This window comes from Osmerus eperlanus, chromosome 12, assembly GCF_963692335.1.
Source record: "Osmerus eperlanus chromosome 12, fOsmEpe2.1, whole genome shotgun sequence".
In the NCBI taxonomy this organism is placed as follows: Eukaryota; Metazoa; Chordata; class Actinopteri; order Osmeriformes; family Osmeridae; genus Osmerus; species Osmerus eperlanus.
This window is the reverse complement of record NC_085029.1, coordinates 2665942-2680693: the sequence shown is the minus strand read 5'-3', so window position 1 is coordinate 2680693 and position 14752 is coordinate 2665942. Positions and strand designations below refer to the sequence as shown.

At 48.5% G+C, this 14752-nt stretch overlaps 1 protein-coding gene across 1 annotated transcript in view; it reads left to right on the top strand.

Moving 5' to 3' along the window:
• The window catches only part of nrxn1a (neurexin 1a), a 56444-nt gene that overhangs the window by 25413 nt on the left and 16279 nt on the right, over positions 1-14752 (top strand). The window contains 7 exon segments of the mRNA XM_062474120.1: positions 1401-1472; positions 1678-1902; positions 4193-4340; positions 5313-5443; positions 5630-5882; positions 10770-10973; positions 12498-12524. Of these exon segments, the coding sequence (XP_062330104.1) occupies positions 1401-1472; positions 1678-1902; positions 4193-4340; positions 5313-5443; positions 5630-5882; positions 10770-10973; positions 12498-12524 (1060 nt within the window).

The following is a 14752-nucleotide window of genomic DNA, read 5'->3' as shown; positions in this document are numbered from 1 at the left end:
CTTTTGCGCCCACTTCAGACGTATTTGTTTTGCAACGTGCGCGTAAAAGCATGGCGAGGTATGTACAAACATGCCGCACTGAGGTAAAAGCGCAGACTGCCTGTCGCAGGAACTGAAAATTGCGCTTTTCCGTGTCATGCATATGCATTCACGGGAGGGTCATGGGGAAAGTGGGAGTTTCCCATAAAGAGATGGGAGGGGATGCTTAAAGTGCGGCTAATTATGTATTCTGCGGTATGTACAAAAAACGCCCGTGAAAGCACGCCTCTATTTTGCGTTGAAAATTCTGTGCCTCTTAAGAGCGGAGAGAGCGGCCAAGGAGACGAGCTGGAAGGATTTTTGCCACAAGGATCACACTTTTTCAGTTGAGTGAACACAAAATCATAACGCGTTACAGATTAAGCAGCCATGCAATATTACAGTTACTGGAATTTGTAATTTCGGTCCAGATGGCCTTTTTTTGTGTTGGTGTGGAATTCCGGCCTTGTATAATATTTAAATTCGCTGTTACCTCATGAACGATCAATTTCGTCATCACTAAATCTTTGTTTTCGCTCTTTTGACTTTGGTGGCTGATTCATGATAGAAAGAGAGAAGGAGGCCCATTCAATTGCGCGTTTAAATGCCACAATTGAAGGTATAGTGGGCGGAGAAAGGCGCTGATTACCCGATGAACTGCAGGTTTGGTAAATACGACGTAAACTGAAGTATCACAGCGTGCGCTTTCTGCAGGTTGGCCATGTCACTGATAATGCTACGTTTGCAAATGTACGTACATGAGGGCCTGAATTTTAGAGTCAGAACACTGTGTGTTAGAGTCAGACCCATGGAGAGAAACAGAGGCAACGCTATGAAAAGAGGGACGTCTAGAGACAGAAATAGAGAATGTGTGTGAGAGAAAAATGGGTCGTTTTTCTATCGAATCAAAGAGGCCAAAACACTTGAATTCAAATGAATGGAGTTGTTGGGCTGCATCTTAGTGGTCTGAAGTGGCCTCCTCCTCTCTGCTTCTCCAGCCTCTCTCGCCTCTATCAATCTCGGGAAGAAAAGAATAATCTTAGAATGGAAAGCAGATTCTCAGATACTTACATGCGCCGTAGCTTTTCCCTCGGTAGGTCTGGAGATCACAAGAACATCTGAAGTTGGACTCATCAAATTAATTAATATGGTTACTACAGTTTTCAATGACTTCTTTTGAATAATTAAGCAAGCTAGTACATTTTCAAAGTGCATCCTAAACATTTTGGAACAGGACCTTATGATCAACAGAACATCAATGCACTGTAAAGATCAGGGCTTGGGCTAGGGGAAGAACAAACTAAGCTTTTCTGTTTGCACCCTGACCCCTGACCCCTGAAGCCTATGTGCTAAACCACAAATCCTGAATCCTAACCCCAAAGGTGGTGTACAAGAACAACGATGTTCGCCTGGAGCTCTCTCGACTGGCCAAGGTTGGGGATCCTAAGATGAAGGTGAGAACACACTGGTTCCTCCTGGCTCAACTGACACCTCTTACCCAAACAGTGAACTACTGTTCATTCCTATGTACACCCCTACAGTATGTCCCACCATAACCAATTAGTGCATAAGAAATGCAGTCTGTCATGTCCCACAAATAGCCTCAAACTACAGATGATCTGATCACTGACATGGTAACAACTCACCCATGTGCTGCAGGTGAGCGGAGTGGTGGCGTTCAAATGCGAGAGCGTGGCCACTTTGGACCCAGTGACCTTTGACACACCCGAGTCTTTCGTGGCGCTGAGCAAGTGGACCGCCAAGAAGGCAGGTTCTATCTCCTTCGACTTCAGAACCACCGAGCCCAATGGCCTCATGCTGTTCAGCCACGGGAAACCACGGCAACAGCAACACAAGGATCCCCGCACGCCACCCACACTGAAGGTGAGACCGCACGGTCACTGAAGGCACTCTGGAATTACACACACACATACGCATGGACAAATGTGCTGACACACATTTGTCAACGGTATTGACTTTACACAGTTGGGAATATAAGCGTGCTGTTTGGGTCCATCTCCGGTTGGATTTGTGTTTAAAATGGACAAAGCTGATTGAGCGGGAAACTCTGAGTGCACCAGTCAGTCAAAAATACCGCTGTCATGTTATGTTTAAGACCAGGAAATCAAATACTTGTCAGACAGACAAAAAACACAATGTGTGCTGTGTGCTGAAAATAATGCACGGCGCAGGTGAATTCTACCCTGAGGCAAAGCCTAATTTGTTAACTAGTCCCTTTAGTTTTTATCTGGTTGCCAGGTGTAGCTGAGATTAATTGGTAAAGTGTCCACCCACGCTAGGAAGAAGCTAGCTTCTCGGTGGCGTAGCTGGTTAATAGTCACTCTTGTAGGGCAGAGGGCCTGAGCTCGAAGCCCAGTGTGGGTAAAAGGACAAGCAGCGCGACTATCCCTGTTACACAGGCATGATCAAATCATGATCATAATTCCTGGTAGGCAAGTGATAGTGATAGCAAGTGAAGTTTATTTACATTATTTGGGCATACGGTCACTTTCATTTTTATAAGACTACTCCAACACAGATATACTGCTAGATGAGATAAACAGTGTTGAGTGACAATACTTGCATAGTAGTTTGAATCAGCTTGTTTCAAAGTGTTTTCTTCATTAAATAAATGCTGGTTAGCTAACAAGCAACACAACAAGTAAAAGTGGATACTTTATTTTCTGGAGTATTTTCAATTTCACTGATGATCCATGTGGGTATGCAGTAATATAACTTAATGTGTGATGCCGTGCACTTGCCAGTATCAAAAAATCCCTGCAGTTGAAGCATGCCCCCTGACTTTGATGGATAATATTGACAGATTTATTTGTCTGCAGCAAGTTAGATCATAGATCATATGGGAATAAATGAATTAGTAGACTAAATAAATAAATATACAAATGAATAAAAACATTACAAAATTATAAATATATATATGTATATACACAATATATATATATAAATTTATCAATTCACAAATACATTTAACATTTGTACATTTAGTGTCTTGTTTAACTTGTGATTTATTTATTTATGGTGTCAATTAAAATTATATAATTATTCATTTATTAAAAAATATATATATAATTATATATGTATCCATGTATACATGCATATAATTATATAATTATCGATTAATGATTTATATATTTAGTTTTGTCCCTTAAAAACCTCCATAGTTACACAGGCATGACCGGACGTGCAATTGTGACAAGGAAACGCTTGGAGCTTTTACACTTCGGGATCCTGGGTGAAACCCTCTGATCCAGGACAGGTGAAACCCTCTGATCCAGGACAGGTGAAACTCTCTGATCCAGGACAGGTGAAACCCTCTGATCCAGGACAGGTGAAACCCTCTGATCCAGGACAGGTGAAACTCTCTGATCCAGGACAGGTGAAACCCCCTGATCCAGGACAGGTGAAACCCCCTGATCCTGGATAGGTAAAGCCTCCTGATCCAGGACAGGTGAAACCCCCTGATCCAGGACAGGTAAAACCCCCTGATCCTTGCGAAGGGCGTCTGCTGGTGTGACCTCATTTTTGCAGCGACCCTCGCGGCTGTTGTGGATGTGTCAAACATAAACCAGACCCTCGTGGCTCCAAATGTTTTTCCGGCCCGAAACAGCGTCAGCTCATGTCCGTGCAACAGTCCCAAACCCGGGCCTTAACACAGACCCCTCCAGCCAATCATAATCGAGTATTCACTCAGGCCAGGGTTTAGAACGCAGGCTTCTCTTTCCCTCCTCAGCCTCCAGGTTGGGTTCTGTCTTTCTACAAGTGGCAAGGATGGATATTGTAGCTTTCTGTCACTGATGTGATTTTAGTTATTAAATATTACTTTGCATGTTAGACATAGGAGTTTACACATATAATTTGAAAATATTTATTTGTAAATTGACAATTTAGAACCCACAAAATTTAGGTTTGCCTGATAAGGAACTGTTGAGAGGAGTTTGCACCAAGAATTCCAATGTCCTGTACTTATACTCAAATGACAACTGAACTTGAAACTTGTGTTGGGTTTCCCAGGTAGAAAGTATTTTATGTACCGCCAAAGATGACGTGTCTGTACTCGCTAATAAACACTCAGGATCAACTACTGAGTCATCCTGCCTAAACCTCCAATGTGGTGTTTACGTTGCTGTTGGGGTTGCTGTCGGCCATGTTGCAGGTGGACTTCTTTGCCATCGAGATGCTGGACGGCCACCTGTACCTGCTGCTGGACATGGGCTCAGGCACCACCAAGACCAGGGCCATCGACAAGAAGGTCAACGATGGAGAGTGGTACCATGTGGACTTCCAGAGGGACGGACGATCAGGTAGCTCTGGACACCAGCAACGAGGATGGGGGGGCTGGGGAACCGACGGTCCTCATGAATATAGTTATGAGGATGATGATTATCAGGACTATGAGGAGGATGGTGTGTGAGAAAAGCTCACTTTTGTGATGATTTGAACTTTTTAAATTTCATTAGGAACAGAAGTGACACCAGCAACCTCAGAACACAAACAGTCATTATTATCTCTAAAAGGAGAAGATGATTACTTGAAGTAATGTCTCACATTCCTTCCTACATTCTTACTGGCTTTAGTTAGTTGATTACAGTACATGGTTGGTTAGATCTTCAACATACTTACCAAATGTTCACAAAAATATTCTCATAACCATTCAAACTAATGAATTTATAAAAAAGGAATACATTTAGCTCATATGTAAGTATTGTACACAATCAAGTTCCAGTCAGTGTGAAAGAAGTATTTTAAATGAATGCACTGTACAGAAACATGTCACATAGCGAAAGGACCTCACAGTCAGAAAGTGACCATGTAAAATGCCTGAAATATCTTACGACACAATGGAAGCTTGAAAAAACAATTTGACATAATAGTGGAGATAAAAAAGGTATATTTTTATGTATAATTACAAATTACCCTTTTAAAAGTAAAATTACCATTTTACTTTTAATTTCAATTCTTTGATAACTGTTTCCCCTTCTTTTGAAAAAAGAAAAATAAGTTATACATTGCTTCCTTTAAAGCTAGGATAGGTCATGTTTTTGAAAAGTACTTATTGTCATATTTTCTTAAATAAACTTCACATCTTGATAGCAATCAATAAATCAAATGGTCTGACAGTAAAACTAAATAAATCCAATATCTGTGGCCGTCCCAGGACTGTAATAAGCACAACCAATCATTGTGTTTTGACCGAATGCAGTGATTAGACAGGCTACTTGCCTGTGTACTTAAATGTTCTCTTCCAAATGTCCTGCATTTGTGTGTGTGTTCAGGAACCATCTCGGTGAACTCTGTGCGTACGGCCTACACTGCTCCTGGAGACAGTGAGATCCTGGACTTGGACGACACCTTGTACCTGGGGGGGCTGCCTGAGGACCGGGCCGGACTCATATTCCCTACTGAGGTGTGTGTGTGCTGGGGTGCATGTGTGTGTGTGTTTGTCTTTGCAGGTGTCTAACGTGTATAACATCTGAGAATATATTAATTTGTTAGAAAATAAAACCAATGAGTGGATATGCATGTGAGAAGATGTGTGTTTGTAATGACCTGCTAATAACAATAATGTATATGTGTGTGTGTGTGTGTGTAGGTGTGGACGGCGCTGCTGAACTACGGCTACGTGGGCTGTGTGCGGGACCTGTTTGTGGACGGGCAGAGTAAAGACATCCGGAGGCTGGCTGAGGCCCAGCGCGCCGTGGGGGTTAAGCCCTCCTGTTCCAGGGAGGCTCCCAAGCAGTGCCTGTCCAACCCCTGCCAGCACAGCGCCATCTGCAGGGAGGGCTGGAACCGTTACGTCTGCGACTGCTCCGGCACTGGCTACCTGGGGCGATCCTGTGAGAGAGGTGAGGAAGGGTAGAGGTGGCCCTGTGAGAGAGGTGAGGAGGGGTAGAGGTGGCCCTGTGAGAGAGATGAGGAAGGGTAGAGGTGGCCCTGTGAGAGAGATGAGGAAGGGTAGAGGTGGCCCTGTGAGAGAGATGAGGAAGGGTAGAGGTGGTCTTGTGAGAGAGGTGAGGAAGGGTAGAGGTGGCCCTGTGAGAGAGGTGAGGAGGGGTAGAGGTGGCCCTGTGAGAGAGATGAGGAAGGGTAGAGGTGGCCCTGTGAGAGAGATGAGGAAGGGTAGAGGTGGTCCTGTGAGAGAGGTGAGGAAGGGTAGAGGTGGCCCTGTGAGAGAGGTGAGGAAGGGTAGAGGTGGTCTTGTGAGAGAGGTGAGGAAGGGTAGAGGTGGCCCTGTGAGAGAGGTGAGGAGGGGTAGAGGTGGCCCTGTGAGAGAGGTGAGGAGGAGTAGAGGTGGCCCTGTGAGAGAGATGAGGAAGGGTAGAGGTGGCCCTGTGAGAGAGGTGAGGAAGGGTAGAGGTGGCCCTGTGAGAGAGGTGAGGAGGGGTAGAGGTGGCCCTGTGAGAGAGATGAGGAAGGGTAGAGGTGGCCCTGTGAGAGAGATGAGGAAGGGTAGAGGTGGTCCTGTGAGAGAGATGAGGAAGGGTAGAGGTGGCCCTGTGAGTGAGGTGAGGAAGGGTAGAGGTGGCCCTGTGAGAGAGGTGAGGAAGGGTAGAGGTGGCCCTGTGAGAGAGGTGAGGAGGGGTAGAGGTGGCCCTGTGAGAGAGGTGAGGAAGGGTAGAGGTGGCCCTGTGAGAGAGGTGAGGAAGGGTAGAGGTGGCCCTGTGAGAGAGGTGAGGAAGGGTAGAGGTGGCCCTGTGAGAGAGGTGAGGAAGGGTAGAGGTGGCCCTGTGAGAGGTGAGGGGGTAGAGATGGTCCTGTGAGAGAGGTGAGGGGGGTAGAGATGGTCCTTTGAGAGAGGTGAGGGGGGTAGAGATGGTCCTGTGAGAGAGGTGAGGAGGGGTAGAGGTGGCCCTGTGAGAGAGGTGAGGAGGGGTAGAGGTGGCCCTGTGAGAGAGATGAGGAAGGGTAGAGGTGGCCCTGTGAGAGAGATGAGGAAGGGTAGAAGTGGCCCTGTGAGAGAGATGAGGAAGGGTAGAGGTGGTCCTGTGAGAGAGGTGAGGAAGGGTAGAGGTGGCCCTGTGAGAGAGGTGAGGAAGGGTAGAGGTGGTCTTGTGAGAGAGGTGAGGAAGGGTAGAGGTGGCCCTGTGAGAGAGGTGAGGAGGGGTAGAGGTGGCCCTGTGAGAGAGATGAGGAAGGGTAGAGGTGGCCCTGTGAGAGAGATGAGGAAGGGTAGAGGTGGTCCTGTGAGAGAGGTGAGGAAGGGTAGAGGTGGCCCTGTGAGAGAGGTGAGGAAGGGTAGAGGTGGTCTTGTGAGAGAGGTGAGGAAGGGTAGAGGTGGCCCTGTGAGAGAGGTGAGGAGGGGTAGAGGTGGCCCTGTGAGAGAGGTGAGGAGGAGTAGAGGTGGCCCTGTGAGAGAGATGAGGAAGGGTAGAGGTGGCCCTGTGAGAGAGGTGAGGAAGGGTAGAGGTGGCCCTGTGAGAGAGGTGAGGAGGGGTAGAGGTGGCCCTGTGAGAGAGATGAGGAAGGGTAGAGGTGGCCCTGTGAGAGAGATGAGGAAGGGTAGAGGTGGTCCTGTGAGAGAGATGAGGAAGGGTAGAGGTGGCCCTGTGAGAGAGGTGAGGAAGGGTAGAGGTGGCCCTGTGAGAGAGGTGAGGAAGGGTAGAGGTGGCCCTGTGAGAGAGGTGAGGAGGGGTAGAGGTGGCCCTGTGAGAGAGGTGAGGAAGGGTAGAGGTGGCCCTGTGAGAGAGGTGAGGAAGGGTAGAGGTGGCCCTGTGAGAGAGGTGAGGAAGGGTAGAGGTGGCCCTGTGAGAGAGGTGAGGAAGGGTAGAGGTGGCCCTGTGAGAGGTGAGGGGGTAGAGATGGTCCTGTGAGAGAGGTGAGGGGGGTAGAGATGGTCCTTTGAGAGAGGTGAGGGGGGTAGAGATGGTCCTGTGAGAGAGGTGAGGAGGGGTAGAGGTGGCCCTGTGAGAGAGATGAGGAAGGGTAGAGGTGGCCCTGTGAGAGAGGTGAGGAGGAGTAGAGGTGGCCCTGTGAGAGAGGTGAGGAAGGGTAGAGGTGGCCCTGTGAGAGAGGTGAGGAAGGGTAGAGGTGGCCCTGTGAGAGAGGTGAGGAAGGGTAGAGGTTGCCCTGTGAGAGGTGAGGGGGGTAGAGATGGTCCTGTGAGAGAGGTGAGGAGGGGTAGAGGTGGCCCTGTGAGAGAGGTGAGGGGGGTAGAGATGGTCCTGTGAGAGAGGTGAGGAAGGGTAGAGGTGGCCCTGTGAGAGAGGTGAGGGGGGTAGAGATGGTCCTGTGAGAGAGGTGAGGAAGGGTAGAGGTGGCCCTGTGAGAGAGGTGAGGAAGGGTAGAGGTGGCCCTGTGAGAGAGGTGAGGAGGGGTAGAGGTGGCCCTGTGAGAGGTGAGGGGGGTAGAGATGGTCCTGTGAGAGAGGTGAGGAGGGGTAGAGGTGGCCCTGTGAGAGAGGTGAGGAAGGGTAGAGGTGGCCCTGTGAGAGAGGTGAGGAAGGGTAGAGGTGGCCCTGTGAGAGGTGAGGGGGGTAGAGATGGTCCTGTGAGAGAGGTGAGGAGGGGTAGAGGTGGCCCTGTGAGAGAGGTGAGGAAGGGTAGAGGTGGCCCTGTGAGAGAGGTGAGGAAGGGTAGAGGTGGCCCTGTGAGAGGTGAGGGGGTAGAGATGGTCCTGTGAGAGAGGTGAGGGGGGTAGAGATGGTCCTTTGAGAGAGGTGAGGGGGGTAGAGATGGTCCTGTGAGAGAGGTGAGGGGGGTAGTAGAGAGGGAAAGGTACAGCCGGGGCTGGAGGGAAGACGCAAATGTGATTAGGTGTGTTTATTGTTCTACTTGAGGCCCAGGAACTCACGCTCTACCAGGAGATATAGAGCAGATTAAATATAAAGGATTAGAACAATTATTTTGCTCTGTGATAGTTAATGCTATTGCTGCTAGATATACAGTGTATATACTGCAAATGAGATGCACTGAGACACTCACACATCCCAACATAAAGACTTCAGATGATTGTGAGGATGCCTTTGTATGATATAGATCTGAAGTGTATGTTGTGTGTGTGTGTGTGTAGGGGTCACTAACTGGTAGTTCAGTGAATTAAAGGGAGACCAGATGGAGAAACAGATGGAGGGAGTGATTGGCCATGTTTACGCCTTCTACCTGCGGTTTCACTCTTTCTCTCTATCTCTCTATCTTTTTCCCTTCTACAATAACCTAAAATGGCCAACTGTCTAACTCAGCGTTCTTTTGTAAAAATCTGTCACAAGGACATATCTCAGCAAAAACTTTCAGTCTTGGTAAGCTTCTCTCTCCATCTACCTATCTACAGCACTCTCTCTCTCTCTCTCTCTCTCGCTCTCTCTCTCTTTCTCTCTCTCTCTCTCCTCTCTCTCTCTCTCTCTCTCTCTCTCTCTCTCTCTCTCTCTCTCTCTCTCTATCTCTCTCTCTCTCTCTCTCTCTCTCTCTCTCTCTCTCCCTGTCTGTCTGTCTCTCTCTCTCTCTGTCTCTCCATCTACCTACCTAACCTCTTTCTCTCTCTCCTATCCACCTACAGCTTTCTCTCCTCTCTATTTCTCTCTCTCTTCATCTACCTACCTACAGCTCTCTCTCCTCCTATCCACCTATAGTACTCTCTCCTCCTCTCTCTCCCCTCTCTCTCCCCCTCTCTCTCCCCCTTCTACCCCCTCCTCCTCTGTGAAGTAGAGAGTCAGGTGCTAAGATGGAGTCAGCTGCCTTCTTTAAGTTTAGAATTGTGTATGTATGAGCATGTGTGTGTTATCTGTGATATAACAGGCCAGCCACCAATTTTTTCTTCCAGTTAATGAGGATTCATTTGCATTTTAGCCAAGAGGTCTATCTGCTTTTCCTCTTTAGCTGTCTCACCATCCTTTTCTTACATCTCTCCCCCTGTCTCTCTTCCCACTTTCTCTCTCCCCCTCATTCTCTCTCCCCCTCTTTCTCTCTCCCCTCTCTATTTCTCTCTGTCTCTCTATCTGCCTCGCTCCCTGTTTCCCCTCCTCGCTCTTTCGCTTTACTGAACACTCCTCTGCTGTTTCTTAAATGCACTCCCTTCTGCATTGCGCGCACACACGCACGCACACACACTCTCCACCTCGCCCTCTCGCTCTCTCTCCGAGCTCATCAGTATGCATGAGGCCTCCCTTCTTCCTGTTCTCTTGTTTTCACCCGGGCCCCAACAGTCTCCCACGGAAACAGAGATGGAGTGGGCGGAGAGGAGAGCAGGCAGGGGAGGGAGGGAGAGTGGGCAAGATGGAGGGAGAGAGAGAGCAGGAAGAGGAGAGTGAAGAACACAGGGGGGGTCCGAGGGGAAGGGAGAGGAGCTGCCAAGAAGAGAGAGTGAAGCGAAAGGTGGAGGGCGGGGCGGGGGGGAGAAGAGAGCGGTGGAGAGAGGGAATAAGGAAAAGAGAGATGGAGGGAGGGTGAGAGAAGCGAGAATGTGTCTAGCTCTGAATGTAATTGGCCAATAAAAGGTCTGTTGGCAGTAGTAAACAGATCTGGCAGGGATTGTCCATGCAGAGAGAAGGGGACAGAGGTAATGAACAAGACCATAAATGATTGGATGATAAACTCTAACTGGGAATCACCTAAATATGTCACGTCTGACACCAGAGTCTGATACAAAATCTACCTCTCTCTATCTATCTATCTCACTCTCTCTCTTTCCATCTATCTCCCCTCTCTCACTCTCTCATTTTATTTCTCTCTCTTTCACTACTTAACTCAAACTGTTTTTTCACTGTCTGTCTGCCTGCATCCCTCTTCTTCTGTCTCTAGATGCTACCATCCTGTCCTATGACGGCAGTAAGTTTATGAAGGTGCAGTTGCCCGTGGCGATGCACACGGAGGCGGAGGACGTGTCGCTACGGTTTCGATCTCAGAGGGCCTACGGAGTTCTCATGGCAACCACCTCACGAAATTCGGCAGACACACTTCGCCTGGAGCTGGACGGGGGACGTGTTCGACTCACTGTCAACCTTGGTAAACACACACACACACACCCATACACACACAAAAACACACACTCATACACACACGCACACACTCATACACACACACATACACTCACGCACACAGACACACATAGGGTCCCATCTACATTCACATGTACCCAAATACAGTCCAAACAGTACATACATATAGATGCATCATCTGCATACGTCATACTTACTGATTACAATACACAGCTAGTCTGATGGTCACACGACCCACACATTTGTGTTCCTGTTCTGTCTGTCTTTATGTATGTCTGTCTGTATGTTTGTTTCTCTGTCTGTTTCTCTGTCTGTATGTATGTCTGTCTGTATGTCTGTTTCTCTGTCTGTTTCTCTGTCTGTCTGTATGTCTGTCTGTATGTCTGTTTCTCTCTGTTTCTCTGTCTGTATGTCTGTCTGTATGTCTGTTTCTCTGTCTGTTTCTCTGTCTGTCTGTCTGTACGTCTTTTTTCTCTGTCTGTTTCTCTGTCTGTCTGTATGTCTGTTTCTCTGTCTGTCTGTCTGTCTGTCTGTCTGTCTGTCTGTCTGTCTGTCTGTCTGTTGAACAGAGGGTCAAACCAGAGACTGCATTCTCTGCTCACTCCCAGAAGACCTGTGCACACCTCTCTCTCTCTCTCTCTCTCTCTCTCTCTCTCTCTCTCTCTCTCTCTCTCTCTCTCTCTCTCTCTCTCTCTCTCTCTCTCTCTCTCTCTCTCTCTCTCTCTCTCTCTCTCTCTCTCTCTCTCTCTCTGTCTGTCTCTTTCTCTCTCCCTCCCTCTCTTTCTCTTTCCATCTCTCTTTCCTTCCCTCCCTCTCTTTCTCTCTCCACTGCTCTCTCTATCTATCTATCTTTCTCTCTCTCCCTCTCTCTCCATCTCTCTCCCTCCGTCTCTCTTACTTCCTCTCTCCCTCTCCCTCTCCCTTGCTCCGTCTCTCCTCTCTCCCCCTCTCTCCCTCTCTCTCTCTTATGAAGGGTGCACACGTAGGTCTCTGGTGGTCTGCAGCCGCGTTTCTGCTGTGGTTGATGCCACACGACACACCAAGGCATCATGGGATACCCCAGCTCCCATGAGCCTCTGCTCCACAGTGAGCTAGATTTGCTGCTGTGAGTCTTTCTGACAAAATGATGGGATGTGTTTTTTGCTGTCTTCAGACAGACAGACACACCCACCTCAGTCTCCTTATGATTATGATTGGTTACTGAAACTGTCACTTAGACCAGAGCAGCCAATGACAAGACACTCGCGCTGAGACCTTGCACTCTCCTTCAGCTAATTATGAGGCGTCGCCTCTCTAAAAGGTCCACCAATCACTTCCGCAGATATTTCAACAGTAATACCCTATTGGTTGAGGCCAAATTGGCAGTTGCCCTGGTTGGCATATGATCTATGAACCTACCCTACTTTGCTGACTGGAGTTAAGGGAGAGTGTTTTCTCAGCGTGTGTGCGGGAGGTGTGTCAGTGTGTGTGTCCCCAGTGCGTGGAGTATGTATATGTGCAGTGTTAACCCTCTGCTCTGCTCTCCCTCCAGACTGTATCAGGATTAACTGTACTGCCAGTAAGTCACACTCGATCTCACCTAAACTCTTGCAGCACGTGTGTGTGAATGTGTTGCGAATGTGTGGGTGAGTGTGGTTGATAGTGTGGGTGAGTGAGCGTGGGTTGTCTGTGGGTGTGTTTTTGTCTCTCTGCCTCCATGTGAATGTCTGACATTCAGTTTTTTTGGTCCATGTCAGAATATATGCTTCTGTGCAGTTGTGTGTGTGTGTGTGTGTATCTGAGAGTGTGTGTGTGTCAGCGTGTGTCTACTTTGTTATTCTGCAGGGCTGTGGTTATTTTGCTGAGAGCCGGGGTTTTCCTCGTCGGCCATTTTAGTAAAGAGAAATAGAAGCAGGAAGGGAGGAAGGAGGGAGGGAGGAGGGGGAAAGAGGGAGCGAGCGAGAGTGTTGCTGAGGAAACGGGATGAAGGGATGTGAGAGGGATGGGAGCAAGCACGCGATATGGAGAGAGTGAAAGTGGTTAGAGGGTCTAAGGAGTAAAAAGAGGAGAGGAGCGAGGGATGTGTGAAAGGTGGGGAATATCCATGCAGGGATTGGCTGAGCCACTACTCAGGACAGCTGGGTAATTATCTCTCTTTCACACTGGAAACAAAAGAAACACTTTATCCATCTCTCTCTCTCTCCCCCTCATCCCTCATCTCCACATCTATCTGACGCCTTTGTTTGTTTGTGAGTGTGAGAGCGAGGGTGTGTGTGAGTGTATGTGTGATGTGAGGGGAGGAAAGTCTCTTAAGAGGTCTAATCCTCTCCCGTGGACTTCCTCCCCTCACGACCACAAAGACTCTTCTCCGTGACGGTGCGGAGGTACCAAAATGGACGACTCCGGTTGCTATAGAAACCCAGTTAGCCGTACCGCTGTTGCTAACCCTATGAGTCCGTCTGCCAATTTTAGACGAGCAAGCTCAATGAGTGGATCAGCATTCAGGCTTTGTAGGCGAGTGCAAACAATGAATTATACATTAGCTTTTTTATTTTTTTATTGCATTTGAAGACAAGGTTGTGCATAAAGTACACTTCCTGATAGTCAAGCACTATGTACGGGCAGACATCTGAAGTATTCATGTCACTTGGTGGAATATAAAGAACTTCTTTAGGAAATGGGTCCTTTCCCTCCTGCTGTCCATAGGTTCTACTGATGAATGCAGAGAGGTTCCTGTTGTGTCTGGACATGACACGTTTGAAAACGATCTCTTTGATTTAATCCACATCAGTGGACAAAAGCTCTCCGCTTACAGTAACACCTCTCAGCTTTTACTGCTGACCCCAGAGGCCTACCTTCACGTCTGTGTGTGTGTGTGTGTGTGTTGCCTGATCTCAGGTTGACATGGATCACTGCTTCATTCTCACATCAGCCCATTCACCCCATCAGCTACACTGTTACAAACACACACTCACACACATGCACACGCCACAGACATGTGCACACACACGTGCACACACACATACATACTTGTGGGCAGTGATCCATGGTAACAGGATGAGATGCTCATGCCCAAAGCACAGCTGAGTCTCCTCAGGGGAGCTCTGTGGTCTGAACGCTGAATACACACGTCTCACATACGTACGTACACAAACACACTCACTCCCCCATTGCTATTGTGATTTCATTAATTTGGTCCTGTTTGTGTGTGTGAGTGTCAATCCTTGACATTTTCCACAGCAGAATGTGCCTGGTCTGTGAGTCTTTCGCCCCCTCATTACTCTCTATAGGTCAGTATTAACAGATGCCCAGCCCCCACTGGTGCCCCGCTGGGGGGGCTCACCCCTGGGATGTGAGGATGGACAGGGTGTCTAATATGTGCAGTCGGCCAGGGAGAGAGAGAGTGGGGGAAGGAGAGGGATGGGGGGGAAAAGTAAAAAGCAAGGAGAGTGGAGCCGGGGATGAGTGAGGTATGACATGATGTGCTGCTGCAGTTCAGCACCACGGACAGTTCAGCACCACGGACAGTTCAGCACCACGGACAGCTCACCGCCGCGCCAGGTCTCTGGCGCCACCGTGTGGTCAGGCTGGGAACACTCACGGGAGCCACGTGGCCGCGTGTGACTTTTTTACAGAACAGATGGATCTTCCCAGCGTGGGACGGCTCTGAATCACAACGCACGGCAGATTGCATCACATAGCTTTGTGTTGGCTGGTATTATTTGGTGGAAGTGACGTCTTGGCTTTTCTGTGTGTGCGCGCGTGTGTGGTGACTGAGAGTGACTGAGCGAGTGCATATTACAATAT